This window comes from Pleurodeles waltl, chromosome 1_2 (assembly GCF_031143425.1).
Source record: "Pleurodeles waltl isolate 20211129_DDA chromosome 1_2, aPleWal1.hap1.20221129, whole genome shotgun sequence".
Taxonomy (NCBI): domain Eukaryota; kingdom Metazoa; phylum Chordata; class Amphibia; order Caudata; family Salamandridae; genus Pleurodeles; species Pleurodeles waltl.
The window spans coordinates 508,921,554-508,944,292 of record NC_090437.1 but is presented as its reverse complement, the minus strand read 5'-3'; the positions used below and the strand labels follow the sequence as shown (position 1 = coordinate 508,944,292).

The 22,739-nt window shown below is 48.9% G+C and overlaps 1 protein-coding gene across 5 annotated transcripts in view; it reads right to left on the bottom strand.

Annotated features, from left to right (window-relative positions):
• Window positions 1–215: 215 nt before the first annotated feature.
• Window positions 216–22,739, bottom strand: part of CENPE (centromere protein E) — a 1,295,748-nt gene continuing 1,273,224 nt past the window's right edge. For all 5 annotated transcript variants that reach the window (XM_069241483.1, XM_069241500.1, XM_069241509.1 and 2 more), the window contains one exon: window positions 216–947. In XM_069241483.1, coding sequence (XP_069097584.1) covers window positions 847–947 — 101 coding nt within the window. In that variant the 3' untranslated portion in view covers window positions 216–846. The remainder of the gene's footprint in view (window positions 948–22,739) is intronic.

Sequence of the window (22,739 nt, the reverse complement as noted above, 5' to 3'; positions counted from 1 at the left end):
ACTAGACAAGCAAGGAGGCATGGCTTACAACGGAAAATGCTAGCCTGCCCTATTAGCTTTACCAATACGTGTTCTCTCTACTGTTAACTGGCTTCTAGTGCACTGCAGTTACTTAACAGTAGAAAACAGATGGCCTCAATGTTCGTTTTTTGCTGAAGCAAAACTAGGAGGAAGTGTAATTAAATGCCTTGTGCTACTTAAATGAGACCAATAAATAATTTTAGTAGAATTTTATTTAGTCGTTAAAAAGTATATAACATTTATGTGCAGGGAGAAGGATGTCTTACAGAAATCTAGCAAAACAGAAAACGAATAGGTTACTACCAGAATGTGCTCCCCATTATGTTCTGCACTGCAGATACGAACATCAATATTTACAAATAAACTTCCGTAAATGTTTTCCTTTTACAGCTCACCAAGTAACTTCAGCAAAATAATTTAATTATCCTAAGATTAAACAACTAATCATGGAAAAAAATCTTTACATAAAATGGTGTAAGACAGCAAAACCTACTCATTAATTGGTGCAAGTTCACATTATCTGCTAAGCACCAACAAAATAAGCCTATTTGGCACAGACGTCAAATTATACATTTCATTTAGTCAAACCGGCGACATATTTATAAATAAAACTAAATTATAAACGCATCTGATGAATACCTAAGGGGTATTTCAAATATATGTTGAACAAATATAGACGGGTACAATAAACTTTCAGACTAACGTGATGCTTTACCACATGTATATATAACGAACTCAGGACATAAACGTGTTGATGGTGCATTAAACAAAAGTGCTGTACATGAGATTGTGAAGTGAAAGTGCTATTGAAAAACAGGTTCTCCCTTAAGATGGTCTACATTCTTGTGCTTTTTCACTTTTCGAAGGTGCAAACCAGCATTCATCGTTGGGGTCTTTTTCTGGCACGGTTTCAGTAGGCTTTGCATCTAAAAATGGCAGAAGGATACAAGAGTAGGTTTCTATTAGCTTCTTTTCGCAATTTTTCAATTAATGCAAAACTTACAACCACAAACACGGAAATCAATCATTAAAACACAGAACTAGCGGCGATCTCGAGTTTTTCCTACAGACGAGTTTTATCCTACAGACCTCCGACCAGTAAAGCAAGACACCAGTGGTTTGTCAAGAACACGTTTGTGGTGTGTGGTGTCTTTACACACAGGATAGACCGCTGTCCTGCCATATGTAGCAAAATATTACAAACTTGACAGGAGGCAGAACTAAGGTGCAAGCTGATCTACCATAGTGCAAATATTCTAGGGTACTATCTTTAGCTATACAATATACCACGTGCCATTCTGCATGTGACCCATTAATAAACATTTAGGTGAAAGACATTCAAATACCCAAAAGCAGCAGGACTGCCCAGACAAATGAATTAGATTGTTTTTTTCAGTGATCGTTTACCACCAAGCCTGTAATGCGTATATTTACAAATGTAATTATATTTACTAATTGCATACATTTATGTTGCATAAAGGTGCGTCTTTTATAGTAGGGACATAAGATCATATCGGGAAATGTTTCAGTTTTGTTTCAGGTGTTGCTCTGTAGTTACAATGTGTTTCCATGCAGACAGCAGGCAGTTCACACCTAGAAATTAGCCGAAAACAGCAGAGGTGATATTGTTTTAAAGACCAGATAGGTCAGCCACATTTCAAATAATATGTGGAGAGTACTGCTGCTTTGATATCAAAACTAACAGGGCGTGCTGCCAGCTACATTTGAAGAAACACATACCTCTACTTTATGCATCCAACCGCTGACCTGGAAAATACCAGGCATTGTCTCATGTCCTAAAATATAACTAATGTTTTCAATGGTATACTTCCCAATTTGAAAAAAATCATAATCAACATTTTGCATTTCTTTAAATGTAAAATCCGAAATGCAGAGGGTGTATTAACAAAACCAAGTTATACAAGTCTGTTCGCTTTTGAAATCACTGAATTTAAAATAACAGGTTACTTACCTCCGTAAAATCTTTTCTTGTGGACTATCTAACCCAAGAGTACTCACTTTTTGAATGTACTCCGGGCGTCAGAATGGATTCAGAAATCTTTTCAGCAGTACCTCTGCATACTGGAAGGTGGCGCTATATGGATGCCTTTCCTATGAAGGCACCACTCCTGCTATCTGACGTCAGTTGCTTTCGAGGCTGTCTGAACGACCAGAAGTAGAGATCCAACAGCAAATTGTTTTTTTTACCAGTGTGCAGATTCCTAGACTTTGAATATTAATAATGGATGGAGACCAATTCACAGAACATGGAGGATGGGAGGAATCTGTGGTTAGAAAGTGTTTTTACCAGAAAAAGTACTACTCAAGGTAAGTGTCTTGTTCTTCTGACAGACTTCTAACCGCCTTTTGAATCGATACAACAGCAGTACCTCTTAGGAGGGGGTCTGAGAATTATTTCAAACAAAAACATCCTGTGGTGCAGAGTAGGTAAAACTCCCCCTGTAAGGAGCTGGGTTCTGGTTGCTGTACACCCCCCCCCCCCCCAACCACACTTTTTGCTTGGTTTTGGATGCAACTTCAACTTTAGTGCACTGAGTTCCTGCTAACCAGGTCCCCAGCGCCAGTGTTCCTTCCCTAAAACAAAGACGCCTGGTCACTTGATCCCCAAGTGACCAGGCCCTCAACCCCCTAGTAAATGGTACCCTTGGTACCGAGGACATGAGTACTGGAGAGGGCCCCGCAAAGCTGCAGCACAACTTGTGCCACTCAGAAACACAGCACCAACCTTTTACAGACTGTCATTGCAGGCCGCGTGACGAGGTTCTCCCAAAATTGAAAACACAACATGGCAAACAGCCTGTGTGCCATGTCCCCTAAACACTGCATGCAGTATATGTAAGTCACCCCTCTAGGGGGCCTTACATCCTTGAGGCAATCATCATTATATTACATGTGAGGGTACAGTATATCTGCATGAGCAGATATGCTCCTGCTATGTCTTTGTCGATTCTCAAACATAGTAAATGTACAGGGAAGGCATTTTAAATGCATGTGCTGGAAATGGTCATTACGAGTTACCCAGCTACATGATGGCTTCTCTGAATTCTGGGATATTTGGTATCGCACATCTCAGAATAATAAACCCTCACTGATTTTTTAAATAAAATGTTGTAGGAAAGTACCATCTTTCTTGGCATGTTACCCCCATTTCTACCTGTCTGTCAGTATGTTTTTGCCTGTCTTACGGGGATCCTGCTGATCAGGACCCTAGTGCTCATTGTTTATGGCCTAATGTGTGTGTGTGTGTGTGTATAGTGCTTAGCTGTGTCACTGAGACTCTGCTAACCAGTACCTCAGTGCTTATGCTCTCTCTGCTTTTAAATTGGTCACTATAGGCTAGTGACTTCACTTACCAATTTCAACTGGCCCCCTTGTAAGTCCCTAGTATATGGAACCTAGGTACCCAGGGCATTGGGGTTCCAGGAGATCCTTATGGGCTGCAGCATTTCTTTTGTCACCCATAAGGAGCTCAGACAAACCGCTTCACAGGACTGCCACTGCAGCCTGCGTGAAATAGTGCACACATTATTTCACAGCCATTTTCACTGCACTTTAATAACTTATAAGTCACCTATATGTCTAACCTTCATTACTGAAGGTTAGACGCAAAGTTACTAAGTGTGAGGGCACCCTTGCACTAGCAAAGGTGCCCCCCACATAGTTCAGGGCCAATTCCCGGGACTTTGTGAGTGCGTGGACGCCATTACACGTGTGCACTACATATAGGTCAATACCTATATGTAGCTTCACAATGGTAATTCCGAATATGGTCATGTAAGGTGTCTAAGATCATAGAACTGACCTCTCCCCATTCCAAATCTGGTATTGGGGAGCCAATTCCATCCATCCCGGGGGCTCCACCATGGACCCCCAGTACTGCCAAACCAGCTCTCTGAGGCTTGCAATGCAGCTAAAGCTGCTGCCACCTCACACACAGGGTTCTGCCCTCCTGGGGTCTGAGCAGCTCAGTCCCAGGAAGGAAGAACAAAGCATTTCCTTTGGGAGCAGGGTGTTACACCCTCTCCCTTTGGAAATAGGTGTTACAGGCTGGGGAGGGGTAGCCTCCCCCAGCTTCTGGAAATGCTTTGAAGGGCACAGATGATGCCCTCCTTGCATAAGCCAGTCTACACTGGTTCAGGGGCCCCCAGTCCCTGCTCTGGCACGAAACTGGACGAAGGAAAGGGGAGTGACCACTCCACTGTCCATCACCACCATAGGGGTGGTGCCCAGAGCTCCTCCAGTGTGTCCCAGACTTCAGCCATCTTGTTTTCCAAGGTGTGGGGGACACTCTGGAGGCCTCTGACTGGCCAGTGCCAGCAGGTGACGTCAGAGACCCCTCCTGATAGGTCCATACCTGATAAGGTAGCCAATCCCCATCTCAAAGCTATTTAGGGTCTCTCCTGTGGGTTCTCTTCAGATTCTACTTGCAGGTTTCCAGCATCAATCCTCTGCAACTACTACTTCATCCTCTAACCTCGGATCAACCGCAGCCTGTTCCAGAAGGGATACTTTTCCTCTGCAACTTCAGCTCCAGCCAACAACTCCAACAGTTTCCATGGTGTGGACGATCTGGGAACTCCCTGTCTTCACCCTGCACCAGAAGGACTGAAGAAATCTCCCAGGGGTGTGACCGAGTCACTCCCCTGCTAAAGCAGGCACCTTCTAAGTCGACGACCGGTTCTCTTGGACTCCTATCCTGGCAACAAGCACGGTTCTTGGAACACAGATGGTGGACACCATTGACACAGACTGTCCTGAGGTCCTGCTGTGCCAATTTGGGGGAAGACCTTGCCTTCCCCGAGAACGACAGTACCCCTGTGCGCCACGTCGTTTTCAACTCCTGAGGGCTCTGTACACTATTTGCAAAATTCCATTGTGCACAGCCTAGGCCAGGTCCCCAGCACTCTATCCTGCGACGCGCAACTCGCTGAGCTGATCTCCGGTGGCATGTGACCTTCCTTTGTAGTGCTGCACGAACCGTATTTTGCACGTCCTTTGTCCCTGGGTCCTGGGCCTCCTGTGGGAGCTATCTGGTGCTTTGAGGGCTCTCGAAAGTGCTGAGAGCCCCCTCTTCCTCCTCCTCACACAGAGTTGGGACCCCAGGTCCCTCCTGTGTCCAGATGGCACAAACGTGACGCAAAACGTGACTTTGCCGGAACCAAGGCTTGTTGGAGGAATCCAGCTCCAAAACTCACCTGCATCCAACTTCTCTTCGTGGGACATCCAGTGCATCACGCAGGTACCCACTGACATCTGCCTGGGGTGCATTTCTGCAGTCTTCATCCAACCGGGGACTCTTCTTTTGCACCCTCTTCTGGGTTGGCAGGGGCTCCTGTACTTCCTGGAACTTCTTTTGACTTCCGGACTTGGTCCCCTTCCTCTGCAGGTCCAATAATCCAGCAGTTTATGTTTGCAGACTTGGTTGGTTCTTGCAATAACTCTAATTACGACTTGTAGTGTGTCTCAAGGAAACTTGCAGTACTTTACCCCTGCCTCTAAGATATTTTTGGCCCTGTGTCACCCAAATAAACTACCTTTATATTTGGTAACACTGAGTATTGCCCTTACTTATGTATACGTACTGTGTAACTATAAGTGGTATTGCAGGAGCTTTGCATGTCTCCTAGTTCAGCATAAGCTACTCCGCTATATAACTACCTCCGTCAGCCTAAGCTGCTAGAACACTACTACATTTCACTAATAAGGGATAACTGGACCTGGTATAAGGTGTAAGTACCCAAGGTACCCACTACAAACCAGGCCAGCCTCCTACAAATGTACACAGAGGGCACATTAGAGGTGCCCCTGAACACCTACCATCTACTAGTGTGCGCTGACTGACTGGTCCTGACCAGTTCAGCCACCACAGAGACGTTTCTGGACCTCACGGTGAAAGCAAGTGCTCTCGAGGCCCAGTGACAAAAGCCTGCACTGGGCAGAGGCAGGATGGACATTCCAGGACAGGAGTTTCAAAGGCCTTGTCGCCTTTGTAATGCCACCCAAGTCTCTCCAGATAGTGGAGATGACCAACCCTTCTGTCCTGACCCCACTTCTAGCGGCAGCACAGGCAGGAAAATTAGTCAAATTAGGATGAGTGCCTACTTCATGACAGTCCCATCCCTAAGGTGGACGAGCTGAAGTGGACAATACTTTTTAAATTCCTCCATCTTGTGTGGAAGAAATAAGGCCAATAGGCTTAGGGCTATGCTCATTTCTCAAAGGAAGTGCTCATAAGTAGGTATAGTCCCCCTAAAGGTGAGTATCCCATTGGCTACTGTAGGAGGCTGGCCTGGCTTACAGTGGGTACCTGATGGTACTTACACCTTGTGCCAGGTCCAGTTATCCCTTATTAGTAGATTAGTAGTGTTCTAGCAGCTTAGTCTGATAAAGGTAGCTATATCAGAGCAGCTTAGGCTGAATTAGGAGACATGCAAAGCTCCTACTATACCACTTATATCATATAGGTACTATATCATACGAAAAAAAATACTCAGAGTTACTAAAAATAAAGGTACTTTATTTTAGTGACAATGTGCCAAAAATATCTCAGAGGATATACTCCCTTAAGAGGTAAGTAAAATACACAAAATATACAGACAAACCAAAATCAGGTAAGTAGAACAGTCAGAAAGTAGTGCAAACAATGTAGAATACAATAGGATGCAACAGGCCAAGGGGCTAAACAAACCATATACTAAGAAAGTGGAACGCAAACCACGAATGGACCCCCTATGCTAGTGTAGAGGGTCGTTGGGAGTGTAAGAAAACACTAAGTGTGTCCAAGATACCCCACCCAAAGCCCTAAAAAATTGGAGTAAAGTGCTACTACTTCTCCAGAAACACTCTAAACTCGTGATAGAGGATTCTGCAAAGACCACAACAGACTGCAATGCACTGAAGACGGATTCCTGGACCTGCAAACCTGCAAAGGAAGGGGACCAAGTCCAAGAGTTGTGAAAGTCTCCGGTGGTGGGGGGAGACACCCACTAACCTCGGATGAAGGTATAAAATGGATGCCTCCGGATGGAAGAAGCTGAAGATTCTGCAACGACGAAAGGTGCTAGGAACTTCTCCTTTGTGCAGAAGATGCCCCACAGAGTGCTGGAGGATGCAGTGTTGTTTCCTTGGAGAAAGATCGCAAACAAGCCTTGCTAGCTGCAAAGGTCACGGTTGAAGAAAAAGGGTGCTGCCAGGACCCTGGAAGGACCAGGATGTTGCCACTTAGGAGAGGAGACAGAGGGGGCCCTCAGCAACACAGAGAGCCCACTCACAAGACGGCAGCACCAACAGAAGTCCTTGAACACAGGTTCAAGAACACTGAGCACGGCGGTCATCTCAACATTACAAAAGAGGGTCCCACGAAGTCGGTGGTCAACCCAGCGAGTTGAGCAATGCAGGACGGAGTGCTGGGGACCTGGGCTAGGCTGTGCACGAAGGATCCCTTGCAAAAGTGCACAGAAGCCCTATCATCTGCAGTTCACGCGTTGCACAGGATTACTGTCTGCAGAGGAGAGGCAAGGACTTACCTCCTCCAAATTTGGACAGTTGGACCATTGGACAGTCTGGGTCACCTAGGTCCACCACCTGTATTCCAGGGGCAATGCTCATCAGGATGAGAGGGGTCCCAGAGTACCGGTGACGCTGAACTTTGGTGCCTGCTGAAGCAGGGTGGAAGATTCAGTCGACCCACTGGAGATATCTTTGTGGCTTCCAGTGCAGGATGAAGGCAGGCAGCCCCCAAAGTATGCTCCACCAGGAAACAGACGAGAAAGCCGGCAGGATTAGGCGCTACAATGCCGCTGGTAGTCTTCTTGCTACTTTGTTGCAATTTGCAGTCAGCGGACGATCCTTGGCAGAAGTCGAAGAGAGAGGTGCAGAGGAACTCTGGTGAATTCTTGCAAGTTGTTATCGGAGGAAAAGCCCACAGGAGACCCTAAATAGCCCTCAGAGGAGGATTGGCCACCTAGTCAGGTAAGCACCTATCAGGAGGGGTCTCTGACGTCACCTGCTGGCACTGGCCACTCAGAGGCCTCCATTGTGCCCTCACACCTCTGGATTCACAGTGGTAGAGGTCTGGGACACACTGCAGGAGCTCTGGGCACCACCCCTGGGGTGGTGATGGACAGGGGAGTGGTCACTCCCCTTTCCTTTGTCCAGTTTTGCACCAGTGCAGGGACTGGTGGTTCCATGAACCGGTTTAGACTGGCTTATGCAAGGAGGGCACCATATATGCCCTTAAAAGCATTTCCAGGGGCTGGGGGAGGCTACTCCTCCCCAGCCCTTAACACCTATTTTCAAAGGGAGAGGGTGTAACACCCTCTCTCAGAGGAAATTCTTTGTTCTGCCTTCCTAGGACTGGGCTGCGCAGACCCCAGGAGGACAGAACCCTGTCTGTGGGCTGGCAGCAGCGGTAGCTGCAGAGAAAACCCCAGAGAGCTGGTTTGGCAGTACCTGGGGTCCATAGTTGAGCCCCGAGATGCATGGGATGGTGCCCATTTCTGCATAAGCCAGTCAACACCGGTTCAGGGATCCCCCAGCACTGCTCTGGCGCGAAACTGGACAAAGGAAAGGGGAGTGACTACTCCCCTGACCAGTACCTCCCAAGGGAGGTGCCCAGAGCTCCTCCAGTGTGTCCCAGACCTCTGCCATCTTGGATTCAGAAGTGTTGGGGCACAATGGACTGCTCTGAGTGGCCAGTGCCAGCAGATGACATCAGAGACCCCTCCTGATAGGTTCTTACCGCTTTCAGTAGCCAAGCAAGACTCATTTCTTAGTAGCCAAACCTCCTTTTCTGACTATTTAGGGCCTCTCCTCTGGGCTATTCCTCAGATAACGAATGCAAGAGCTCACCAGAGTTCCTTTGAACTTCCCTCTTCGACTTCTGCCAAGGATCGACCGCTGACTGCTCCAGGACGCCTGCAAAACTGCAACAATGTAACAAGATGACTACCAGCAACATTGTAGCGCCTCATTCTGCCGGCTTTCTCGACTGTTTCCTGGTGGTGCATGCTCGGAGGGCTGTCTGCCTTCACCCTGCACTGGAAGCCAAGAAGAAATCTCCTGTGGGTCGACGGAATCTTCCCCCTGCCAACGCAGGCACCAAACTTCTGCATCACCGGTCCTCTGGGTCCCCTCTCATCCTGACGAGCGTGGCCCCTGGAACACAGGAGCTGTGCCCAAGTGTCTCCCACAGTCCGGTGGCCCTTCTGTCTGAAATTTGGTGGAGGTAAGTCCTTGCCTCCTCACACCAGACAGCAAACCTGTGTACTGCGTGATTTGCAGCTGCTCCGGCTTCTGTGCACTTCTCCAAGGATTCCTTTGAGCACAGTCTAGCCTGGGTCCCCAGCGCTCCGTCCTGAAGTGCTCAATCCGCTGAGTTGGACTCAGACGTCATGGGACCCTCCTTTTGTGACTCTGAGTTCACAGATCTTCTAAGTGCCTGCTCTGGTACTTCTGCGGGTGCTGCCTGCTTCTGCGGGGGCTCTCTGAGTTGCTGAGCACCCACCTCTGTCTCCTCCTCCAAGGAGCGACATCCTGGTCCTTCCAGGTCCCCAGCAGCACCCACAATCCTCAACCCCGAATTTTGTAGCTAGCAAGGCTTTTTTTGCGGTATTTCTGCCTGGAAACACTTCAGCAACATCCAGCACGTCGTGGGACATCTTCAATCCAAAGGAGAAGTTCCTAGTCCTTTTTGTTGTTGCAGAATCTTCGGCTTCTTCCACCCAGAGGCAGCCCTTTTGCACCTTCATCCGGGGTTTAGTGGGTGCTGCCTGCTTCTGTGGGGGCTGTCTGAGTTGCTGAGTGCCTCCCCTGTCTCCTCCTTCAAGGGGCGACATCCTGGTCCTTCCTGGTCCTCAACAGCACCCAAAATCCTCAACCATGACTCTTGCAGCTAGCAAGGCTTGTTTGCGGTATTTCTGTGTGGGAACACTTCTGCGTCCCCCAGCGCGCTGTGGGGCATCTTCTGACCAAAGGAGAAGTTCCTGGCACCTTTCGTTGTTGCAGAATCTTTGGCTTCTTCCACCCGGAGGCAGCCCTTTTGCACCTTCATCCGGGGTTTAGTGGGCTCCTGCCCCCCGGACACTTTTGCGACTTTTGGACTTGGTCCCCTTCCTTTACAGGTCCTCAGGTCCAGGAATCCGTCTTCAGTGTTTTGCTGGTGCTTGTGGTTCTTGCAGAATCCCCTATCATGACTATTGTGTCTTTCTGGGGTAGTAGGATAACTTTACTTCTACTTTTCAGGGTCTTGGGGTGGGGTATTTTGGACACCCTTACTGTTTTCTCACAGTCCCAGCGACCCTCTACAAGCTCCCATAGGCCTGGGGTCGATTCGCATTCCACATTTGGAGTATATGGTTTGTGTTGCCCCTAGACCTATGTCTACCTATCGCATCCTATTGTGATTCTACATTGTTGGCACTACTTTTCTTACTGTTACTTACCTGTTTTGGGTTTGTGTACATGTCATTTGTGTATATTACCTACCTCCTAAGTGAAGGTATCCTCTGAGATACTTTTGGCATATTGACATAAAAATAAAGTACCTTTATTCTTAGTAACTCTGAGTATTGAGTTTTCTTATGATATTGTGCTACATGATATAAGTGGTATAGTAGGAGCTTTGCATGTCTCCTAGTTCAGCCTAAGCTGTTTTGCCATAGCTACCTTCTATCAGCCTAAGCTGCTAGAAACATCTCTATTCTACTAATAAGGGATAACTGGACCTGGCACAGGGTGTAAGTACCACAAGGTACCCACTATAAGCTAGGCCAGCCTCCTACACAGTATGCCAATTGAAGCTGGTAAATGTAGTCACTAGAATATAGTGACAAATTTAAAGGCAGAGAGAGCATGAGCACTGAGGTTCTGATTAGCAGAGCCTCAGTGACACAGTTAGGCACTACACAGGCATACACATTAGGTCACAAATTATGAGCACTGGGGTCCTGGCTAGCAGGATCCCAGTGAGACAGGCAAAAACATACTGACATACTTGTAAAATTGGGGGTAACATGCCACGAAAGATGGTACTTTCCTACAGTAGGTTATGATCCAGTGTTTCTCTGCGTACAGATTGAATGTGCCAGCCAGTAGCTTTCCATGCGAGGCAGACATAGCAGACTCATCCCTCCCTCCTCCTTAGGTGTGACAGGGTCATATAGAATATCATCCACGTGGTAGAGCACTTTGTTCACCTACTGGAGTCATCAATCACTTGATGTGCTGGTTATTCCATATGGCAGTGGCAAGGGCCTCGCACCCAATAAAAGGGATTGCTGACAATGGGCACCCTTGTCTGGTCCCTCAAAGGATTTGAAAATGAGTAATTTCAACTGCAGTTGATTGATGCAGTGGGGCTAAGGTACACGCCTTGTTCATTCTGCAGGATTTTTCTGTTGGTAGAAAATAAACAATTTGGACCTATAATTAGAGCATTCTAAGGGGTCCTTCTCTCCTTTAGGGAATCTTCCCTTACCTCGACAAATGGTTGCTGAAGGTGGGCTAGCCTCTAGTCAAACTATCTACAGATGACGGCCAGCCTGTTGACATTGCTTGGAATTTCCATCAACTTGTTGAAGTCGCTCCTGACTACTTCACAGAGGCTGCAAATTATTCGACCATCCTGGACATGGTGTTGTTTCAAGCCTTCCCTCCACTATAACAATTCCTGGCCATTTGGACTATGATCCAAATGTTTTAACCTTTGAATTTTGTTTTGGTGAGAGCATATGTGAGGCTTCTTGGCCTCCTACATCCAGCTTGTTTACCACACCAGGTGCCACATGTGGACTCTGCAGTGGAATCTGAAATCTTAGTGGGCTCAGCAATAAGGGTTTCTTTCGGATTTAGTTGTCAGAGGAGACTAGAAAACATCTGCAGTGGTGGCTGCTGTACCACAACAGAACAGTGGCAGACCCCTCATTCTACTCCTCCAAGAACTAATGGTGGTGACGGATGCATTGTTGCTGGAATGGGGAAGTCATCTTAGAGACGTGGCGATCAAAGCACTTTCATCTCCATTGGAAACCTGTCTCCACATCAACCTGTTGGAGTTACGAGAGATGTGCTTCCACCAATGGGGTACGAGTGCAGGTACTCTCCGATCACACTGCTGATTTTGGTATTGCTCGTCTGATGCCAGGGGTCCTTGCACCTCTGGCATTGGCTGGGTCTTCAGGGTTTATCTGCCCAGGCCTACACCACCTGGTAGTAGCTTTAAATACAGCCTGGCATCTGCGTTCAGAGGTGGCACAAGGTGTCATACAGCAGTGAGAACCTTGGCACGACCTCATCACTGCAGAGAAGTTGCAGGTTCCTAACTTTTGCATGTTGGAATTCCCAAGGCAGCTCTCTCTAAGACTCCTTCTGTCCGCTGCATTAGAGCTCAGGACACTTGTACATTTTTCCGCTCTACCTCTCCTCCCTAAATATCAGACAATCAGGAACAACCAAGACCAAGTCATCCTTGTGGCTCCAGACTGGACCAGGAGAATGTTGTAGTGAGAACTTCTGGCCATGAGCATCTCTCATCCAATTCAGATGTCTCTTGCAGCAGGACAGGTCCTTTCACCTGAATCTACACAACTTAAACTTCAATGCTTGGAGATGGAGTGGTGACAGTGGACCACCTTTGAAACCTACTTCCCTCTCCCTCACCCCCAAAAGTAGTGAATGTCGTTTTGGCAGCAAGGCCCTCTGTAGGAAGTTGGCTCTGTTTATACTATCTCAAAGTAAGAGGTAGTGTGCACAGAGTCCAAGGGTTCCCCCTAGAGGTAAGATAGTGGCAAAAGTAGATAATTCTAATGCTCTATTTTGTGGTAGTGTGGTTGAGCAGTAGGCTTATCAGAGGGTATTGTTAAGCATTTGTTGTACACACACAGGCAATAAATGAGGAACACACACTCAAAGACTTACTCCAGGCCAATAGTTTTTATATAGAAAAATATATATTCTTAATTTATTTTTAGAACCACAAGTTCAAGATTTAAAGTAAATACATAAAATGCAAGGTACTCCACACAGGTAAGTTAGGAACTTTGAATTAGAGCAATAACATATACAGTTTTTGTTAAAATGGCAATAAGCTATTTTAAAAGTAGACAGTGCAAAAATCAACAGTTGCTGGGGGAGGTAAGTATTGGTTAGATTGTGAGGTAAGTAAGACACTTACAAGTCTCAGTTCCTGGGCATAGGCAGCCCACCGTTGGGGTGGGAGGAGGGAGAAACACAAGTAGGCACACAAAACACACCCTCAGCAGCACAGGGGGGCCGGGTGCAGTGTGCAAAGCAGGATTCGGGTTTTGTATTGGATTCAATGGAGAGACCCGGGGGTCACTCTAGCGGTGCAGGCAGGGCACAGGGGGCGCTTCTCTGGCCAACCACCGACTGGGCTAGGCAGAGGGTGGCCTGGTCACTCCTGCACTGAGGTTCGGTTACTTCTGGTCCTGGGGGCTGAGGGTGCAGTGCTTGGTCCAGGCGTTGGGTCCCTTGTTACAGGCAGTCGCAGTCAAGGCGAGCCTCTGGATTCTCTCGGCATGCGTCACTGTGGGGGTCCAGGGGGGTTGTCTCGGGCTCCTCAGGAGGTCGCAGTCACCTGGGAGTCCTCCCTGAGGTGTTTGTTCTCTGGATCTCGAGCCGGGGGAGTCGGGTGTAGGGGGTGAAGTCTCACGCTTCCGGCAGGAAGAGTGAGGTCTTGGAAAGTTGCAGAAAAGTTGAAATATTGTTGCTGTTTGTTGAGCAGAGCCGCTGACACAGGAATATCTTGGTTCTTACGTTCAGGGCAGTCCAATAAGGCTTCAGAGTTCGCTGGTCCCTGTTGGATGCACCGCTATTGCAGTTTTTTGAGTCAGGGGACAAGCCTGTAGGGCTGGGGCCAAAGCAGTTGTCGTCTTCTGTCGTCTCTGCAGGGCTTTCAGGTCAGCGTCCTTGTTTCAGGTTGTTTTGGGTGGGTGGGAGGGGGGGGGGGGGGGGGGTGTTGGAGAACATCCCTAATCCTATTGGGGGAATCCTACAAACTTAAGATGGAGGATTTCTAAAGGCAGGGGTCACCTCAGCTCAGGACACCTTACAGGCTGTCCTGACTGGTGGGTGACTCCTCTTTGTTTTTCTCATTATCTCCTCCAGCCTTGCTGTCAAAAGTGGGGGCAGTGGCCGGAGGGACGGGCATCTCCACTAGCTGGGATGCCCTGTGGCACTCTAACAAAAGGGGTGAGCCTTTGAGGCTCACCGCCATGTGTTACAGTTCCTGCAGGGGGAGGTGAGAAGCACCTCCACACAGTACAGGCTTTGTTCTTGGCCACAGAGTGACAAAGGCACTCTCCCCATGTGGCCAGCAACTCATCTGGTTGTGGCAGGCTGGCAGAAACTGGTCAGCCTAACACTAGAAGTCAAATTGGTATTCAGGAGGCATCTCTAAGATGCCTTCTGGGTGCATTTTACAATAAATTCCACACTGGCATCAGTGTGCATTTATTGTGCTGAGAAGTTTGATACCAAACTTCCCAGATTTCACTGTAGCCATTATGGAACAGTGGAGTTCGTGTTTGACAAGCTCCCAGACCATATACTCTTATGGCTACCCTGCACTTCCAATGTCTAAGGTTTTGCTTAGACACTGTAGGGGCATAGTTCTCATGCACATATGCCCTCACCTGTGGTATAGTGCACCCTGCCTTAGGGCTGTAAGGCCTGCTAGAGGGGTGACTTACCTATGCCACAGGCAGTGTGAGGTTGGCATGGCACTCTGAGGGGAGTGCCATGTAGACTTGGTCATTTTCTCCCCACCAGCACACACAAGCTGTGAAGCAGTGTGCATGTGCTGAGTGAGGGGTCCCTACGGTGGCAAAAGACATGCTGCAGCCCTTAGAGACCTTCCCTGGCATCAGTGACCTTGGTACCAGGGGTACCAGTTACAAGGGACTTACCTGAGTGCCAGGGTTGTGCCAATTATGGAGACAAAGGTACAGTTTAGGGAAGGAACACTGGTGCTGGGGCCTGGTTAGCAGGGTCCCAGCACCCTTTCAATCATAACTTGGCATCAGCAAAAGGCAAAACGTCAGGGGGTAACTATGCCAAGGAGGCATTTCTTTACACCCTCTAATACAAAAAAATATCTGTGCAGGTCATTGGGAGAAGTTGTTGTTTCTCCTGACATATCTAGCTGTTTCTGATGAATCCTAACTAGAGATTCTTCACTTTTTGAATACTTCCCTTGTGTCAGACTGCATCTAGAAACCTTAGGGAGTACCCTTGTGCGCCGGCATCATGTGGCTTAACACCGACAGCATTCCATTCCACAGTGATGTGTGTAACAACATATTGGAGTGACTTTTGCATGCTGATATCATTTTCTTCCTTTCTGTGCCAGCAGACCTATATCTGAAACTAACCCTCATTTCTTCATGAGACCTGTAATCTCACAATTATTAAAAAAATTCCAAAGTCACCTCCCCAGAATGTCACCTCCCCAAAACCACTTTGTTTAAATCTTCTGTCACAACCAAGTGTCTTTTAGAGACCCACTTTGGGTTTTCCCAGGGTGTCTGGGGTCGGAACACTATTCCAGGACAGTGAACTGCACCTTGAAGAATCTAAAGGCCATCCAGGACCCTGAGGTGAAACGCTGTCACCAAGCATCGGAAGAGACTGTGTTGTAAAGCAGAACTTGGCTCAGTCACCAAACGAGGGAACAAGAGGAAGCTGGATGAAGGTGAGGAATCAAGACCACTCACATTGGCTAAGTCAAGCAAACAATCAGATTGTGAAAATGGAATGGGGCCTGAAAAAGGAGGCTGATGATGTGCAGGAATCTCCAAAGGAGGAACAAAAGTAAGAACATCCAATTCGAACGGCGCCACTCCTGGCATCGGTCGATGTCGAGAGGGTGAAGACTCCTCAGAAACGGCATCATCCGACTCCGGAGAGAGAACAAAAGGAGTGTTGAGCGAAGTTGAGTGAGCCACATTTGCAATGGATGGCGTCAGAATAAGAGGATCAGGCACAGTCGATGGTGGATGCAAGAAGCTGTGCATCGGTGCAGATCCAACTCAGAGTTGAAGACGTGGGGCTGGACGGACACCAAGGGCAAAGCTGTTGGTGGAGATCCTGTAAGAGCACCCGCCACCTCCTTGGGGCCCGAAGGTGCTCCAGAGGGAGAGGAAGACCCAAAAATAATATGCAGGGATGAGTAGTAGTCCCACATTTGGATCAGTCGTCCCAGCACCAGACTAGGGCGGAAGGGAAGGGGTCGACTCCAGCCCAGGCTCCACCTCAGTGAATCTAGGAAAGGTGCGCAGGATGGGGACGTCGAAGGATGAGACTTTGCCCTAGGACACTTACTTGAGGACGCCGATGGAACTGGAGACATCACAGGAGCTGTATGTGAACAACTTTGAGAGCGCTCTCTGGACCGTGAGAAGGAAGATGGACTCAGGCGCATCAGTGAGGAAGATTGTTCCGCCTGCGCCACCAGGACCTTCATCCGACGCTCCTGCAAGGACTTGGGCTGCAGCCGATGACAGCCGTCGCAAACGTTGGCATCATGGTGAGTGCCCAGACACCACACACATACTGAGTGTGGGTGTGTGACTGAACATCTGTCAAGCACAGGACCCACAGGGCTTGAAGCCTGAAGGCATATACACTAAACCTTTATTATAAAAATCCCTGAAAAAGGAGTCGAAGGCCCAAGGGCTCGAGGAACTGCTTTTCCGGAACTGCATTGCTCCGGGGAAAAGAAGAAACTAACGTCAACTCATCGGAGGAGGGACTATATGGACTTCGTTTACGTCATGTCCAGGGACGACTTCGATATGGAGACGCTCGATGCCCTCTACCGACGTGCAGAGGTACTGCTGAGGAAAAGTTTCTCACATCCAGTCTGGCGCCTAGGGGGAATTCTAAGGTAAGGAATCTGCGGCTAGTTGTCTCTATCAGATAAGACAATACTGGTAAATGAGCAAAGGTCCGCTGTTTATTGACTGATTGGAAGATATGCACACCATGGCCACCTTTGAAAAACTGATTTACAAAATGAATGATGAGACAACACAGTATGAAGTGCTATTGGGAAGCTTTCTCAAGTCTGAGTGAGTGAAGTAGAGACCAGAAGTACAAGTTACTTCGGTAATGAAATATCTGGCAGAGATATATTCTAGTTGCAGAATCCTTACCTAAGAATTTCCCCCCAGGCGTCAGACTGGATCTGGAGATTTTTTCTTCGAGCAATACCCTTGCCCGTCGGTAGGTGGCCGCGGGCGTCAGTCACCTTGATGACATCAGGAGTAGTACATAGGCACCGGCTCAGCGTAGTGACGTCAGTTTCTTTTCACAACTTTCCACGCCGAAGCACAGAGCTGCTAAGAACACCGAGACTGGTGTGCCAGAGCTAACCTGAAGGGGGAATCCCTATCCCTAGAAATCAGTTCCCAAGTGGGGAGGATGGGTGGATCGGTAAGGAATCTGCAACTAGAATATAACTCTACCAGATATTTCATTACCGAAGGTAAGTAACTTGTACATCTGATAAAAGACTTCTAGTTGCAGATTCCTTACCTTAGAATATATACCCAAGCAATGCCATCCTCGGAGGAGGGCTGCGAACCAAGATCATACTAGAAAGTCCTGCAGGACTCAATGACCAAAGTAGCTGTCCTGACGGACCTGACTGTCCAGGCAGCAATATTTAGCAAACGTGTGCAAGGATGCCCAATTAGCTGCCTGGGAGATATCCAGGACAGGAACTCCGTGTGCTAACACAGTGGAAGCAGCAGTTGCTCTGGTAGAATGAGCGTGCAAGCCCTCAGGGGGTTGCTTCTTGGCCAAAGCATAGCATATATTGATGCAAAGTAGTACAGAGAGATGGTATTTTTTTGCACCGCCTTCCCTCTCTTTGCAGCCACATACCCGACAAAGAGTTGATCATCCACCCAGAAATCTTTAGATCGATTCAGATAGAGCACCAACGCTCTTTTTGGGTCCAGACGGTGGAGTCTCTTCTCCTCATGGGAAGGATATAGGGGTGCGTAAAAAGTAGGCAATGTGATGGACTGGCCTACATGAAAAAGCGTAACAACCTTGGGAAGGAAGGAAGCCTTAGTGCGCAACACCACTTTGTCAGGGTGCACAGACAAGAATGAAAGCTTGGAAGAAAGGGCTTAAATGGCAACAAGAAAGACAGTCTTGAAAATGAGGAGCCATAAATGGCAATTGTGCACCGGCTTAAAGGGAGTAAATATTAAGTAAGGACAAGATTGAGGTCCCACTTAGGCATGATAAATGGAGTGGGAGGAAATAATGGGATGAGACCTTTAAGGAATCTATTCACAATAGGAGATTTAAAGAGTGAGGGCTGATCAGGTAGCTTAAGAAAGGCCAAAATGGCAGATAAATACCCTTTAAGGGTGCCCAAAGCAGAGCCCTGCCGGGCCAAAGAAAAAATGAACAAAAGAATCTCAGATAAAGGGGCAGAGAGGGGATCAACAGATTTGTTGCTACACCATGCCACAAATTTATTCCAAGGACAGGCGTATACTGTTTTGATAGAGGAACGCCTCGCTGCCAAGATAACATTGCAGACCGCCGCTCAATCTCCACGCATGAAGGCGGAGATTGGACAGGTTCGGGTGGAGAACCGTTCCCTGTTGCTGCGACAGAAGATCAGCCCGAAGAGGCAGCCTGAGTGGAGGATTGGTGGCCATGCTCAATAGCTCTGGATACCAAACTCTCCATGCCCAGTCCGGAGCCACGAAGATGACTTGAGCCCGGTCGTTCCTGATCTTCTTGAGAACTCTGGGCAGAAGTGGTACAGGCAGGAAGGCGGTACAGGCAGGAAGGCGTAAAGTAGGCCGGAGTTCCACTCGAGACGAAAAGCGTTTCTGAGCGAGTGCCGCCTTGGAAACTCCAACGCGCAAAACAGCTGACATTGTGCGTTCTCTGCAGAGGTGAACCGGTCTAACCAAGGCTCTCCTCACTGCTGAAAGAGACCTTGCGCCACCTCCGGATGGAGATGCCATTCGTGATCGGCTTGTGCATCAACAGCTGAGTTTGTCCACTCTGGCGTTGAGAGAACCTGCCAGATGTTGAACCACCAGGGTAATGCCCTCATGTACCAGCCATGTCAAGAGGCATAGTGCCTCCTGACAAAGGGTCCAGGATCCTACCCCGACCTGTTTGTTGCAGTACCACATGGTGGTAGTATTGTCCGTGAACACCTGCACTACTTTCCCTTTGAGAGAGGGAAGAAATGCTTTCAACGCAAGCCTGACCGCCCGGAGCTCCAGAAGATTGATATGGAGCCCAGACTCTGGTTGGGGAAGGGGGATGGATCTGCCGGCTGACCCAACATGGATTCGAAAACCAGCACTGCAGGTCTTTTGCAGGCCCCTCCGAGATCTGGACCATGTCGGAGAGATTCCCCCGATGCTGTGCCCACTGGAACTTTCAGTCCCACTGCAAAGCCCGCATATGCCATCGGGCATGTGTTACTAGCAGGATGCAGGAGGCCATGAGGCCCAGCAGCCTCAGAGTCAGTTTCACCGAAGACAGACACTGAAAGTTTGTAATCATACCCTGAATATTTTGGACTCGCTTTTCGGGAGGATAAGCCCGAAACTGCACTGAGTCCAGAACAGCTCCGATGAAAGGGAGCGTCTGAGAGGGAGTCAGGTGTGACTTCAGCATGTTGATAGTGAACCCCAGCGTGTGCAGGAGGCTTGCCATAGTCTGAGGGTAGGAGATGACTTTCTGGGGCAACTCCGCCGTCAACTGCCAGTCGTCGAGGTATGGGAAGACTGAGACCCCTAACCTGCACAGATGAGCTGCAACCACCACCATTACTTTTGTGAACACCCAAGGGTCGCTGGTAAGGCCGAAGGGGAGCATGGTAAACTGACAGTGCTCGTGACCTACCACGAATCGTAGGTAATGTCTGTGGGCAGGCAGGATGGGAATGGGGAAATAAGCGTACTGCAAGTCCAGCACTACCATCGAGTCTCCTGGGTCTCAGGCAGACAGGACCTGAGCCAGGGTGAGCATTCTAAAGTTCTCCTTCTCGAGGAAGTAGTTGAGGTCCCGAAGGTCTAGGATCGTACGTAAGCCCTTGTCCTTTTCCGGCACCAGAAAGAAGCGTGAATAACTACGACCTACTTCTGGGCACAGGGACCTTCTCTATGGCTTCCTTTACCAAGGTAGCTGCGACTTCCTGGTGGAGAAGTGCAAAATGATCCTCCGGAAGTTGGCAGATTGATGGCTGGTGGGGCAGATTCGAAGGGGAGAGAATAGCCCTTCAGAGCTATCTGCAAAACCCACCTGTCCATAGTGATGGATTCCTAGTAGGGCAGGTGATAGCAAATCCTGCCGCCAACTGGATCGGAGTGAGTGGAAAGGACTAGGAGGGTTTGGATGCTGCAGCAGGGGCAGGGGCAGACTGGGTAGACCTCTGGTTTCCTATCCCACACGGGATTCTGCTTCCCCAGCCACGCAGCAGCTGAACAGCATGGGTGGCTTGGTTGGGGATGCGACAGGGAGCCCTTTCCGTGGCCACGCAAGGGGCAAAAGGTGGACTGTTGGGGGCAAGGGGCAGTGGAAAGGCCAAGGGACTGAGCCGTAGCCAGGGAATCCTTGAATCTCTCAAAGGCAGAGTCTGCCTTGTCTCCAAAAAGATGGGAGCCATTAAAGGGATATGTCCATAAGAGACTGTTGGACATTCCCCGACGTACGCAACCAGCGTGGCCTCTCAAGGCCACCGTCGTAGCAACCGATCTGCCCAGAGAGTCAGTCATGTCCAGCCCACATCGGATAGTAAACTTCGCTGCATCTCTCTCATCGTTGACAGCTTGGGAGACGATAGCACGGGCCGCCTCTGGTATCTGCGGCAGGACTTGCGTGACCGCATCCCACAAAGAATGGGTATAGCAGCCCAAAAGGCATGCAGTGTTCACGGACCACAGCGCGAGACTGCAGGAAGAAAACATCATCTTCCCAAATTGTTCCAGCCTTTTTGATTTCCTATCCGGGGGTGTGGAAAGGAATGCGCCTGAGGAAGAGGAAGCCTGGGTGACAAGAGGCGTGGGGGTGTTGGGACAGGAATTTAGTGTTTGGGGTGGGCCGATGCTGGCATGCGATAGTCCTATTCACTGGAGCCCCTGTGTTGGGTTTGGACCAAGTACACAAAAGGACATCGGTGAGGACTTCATTGAATGGCAAAAGAGGCTCAGATGTGTAAGCGCCTGGCTGAAGCACCTCTGTCAGGCGATTTCACTTGACCTGTACAGTAGGCAGCTCAAGCCCAAGGACCTCAGCTGCCCTACTGACCACCATAACATAAGTCGCTCCCTCCGCAGTAGCCACGGTAGGAAGAGACATCATTCCAGAGTCTGGAGAAGTGTCCAGTCCACAGGCCTCATCTAATTTGTGTGTCCAGTCCAAAGATGGATTACCCTGGTATTCATAAGGGTCCAAGGACCCCTCCAATCCTTCCCCGAATTTGTACCCATAAGAAAAAGGGTCCAAATCCGACCTGGGGTGAGTAGGCCCCACTGAAGACGAAGGTGGCGTTGGCCGATACCATTCTGATTTAGAGTCCTCGGTGATAAGGATCAGGTCAACGTCGATGGTGAGCACCACTGACGTCGGGAGCGTCGCCAATTGAACAATCGCCGGGGAAAGTGTTAGTGGTATGATTGGCATCGGAATGGATCTGAGAGCAGATCCAGAGGGGACCTCAGTGGCTGGACCCGAAGGCGCCATACTGGGGCCGGCCTGCCCAAAAATGAGGATATTCAGGGAAGCGCGGAGCGGTCCCAGAAGCAGGCTCCAAAGACGGAGGCCTCGAGCGCCGATGCTCCTCCTGCATCGCATCAGCTGAGCGAAGGGGTGAAGTGAAAGGGTGATGGGACCACTTCGACTTCTTCGTCCAAGTCTTCGGGCACAGCTAAGAAGAATGGTGGTGGCTCCGCGAACAGTCTTGAGACCTTCTCCTCGAGCGGAACCGGGACCTACGCGGACCGGGCCACCTTGAGCTTGAGGGACCGCTCCCTCAAGGCCTTCAGGTGCATGGACGGGGACTCCGAGCACGACTTTGGGCCGTGATCGCGCAACAAGCACCACTAACAGACCCGATGCATATCTGTCACCAACATCATGCGGTGACAGTCCTCCCAAGCCTTGAAACCGGTCTTCAGGGACATCCCAACACACCAAAAACTCACAAAAAAACTCAACAAAACGGTCGAACTTGGTCAAAGACAGACCAGGGTAGGTCTCTCAGGATCAGCGTGTGGCGCGGAAAGAAAAGAACTGATGTCACTGCGCCGGGGTGGCGTCTATGTACTACTCCCGACGTCATCACGCCGACTACAACGCCAACGATCCCCGCCGAGTCTAGTGACGCAACCTGCCGGGGGTATTGTTCAAGGTAAGGAATCTGCAACTAGAAATCTCTATCAAATATAAAGGTAGTTTATTATAATAACACAAATACTAAAATACTGTATAGGCAATACCCCAACTGGAGGTAAGTAAACACCATATTATATAAGCATTAGCAATCAGTAAACAGCATAGAAAGCAATAGTGTAGGAAAGTACCATCTTGCCTGGCATGTTACCCCCATATTTCACTGTATATATGTTGTTTTAGTGTATGTGTCACTGGGACCCTGCCAGCCAGGGCCCCAGTGCTCATAAGTGTGCCCTGTA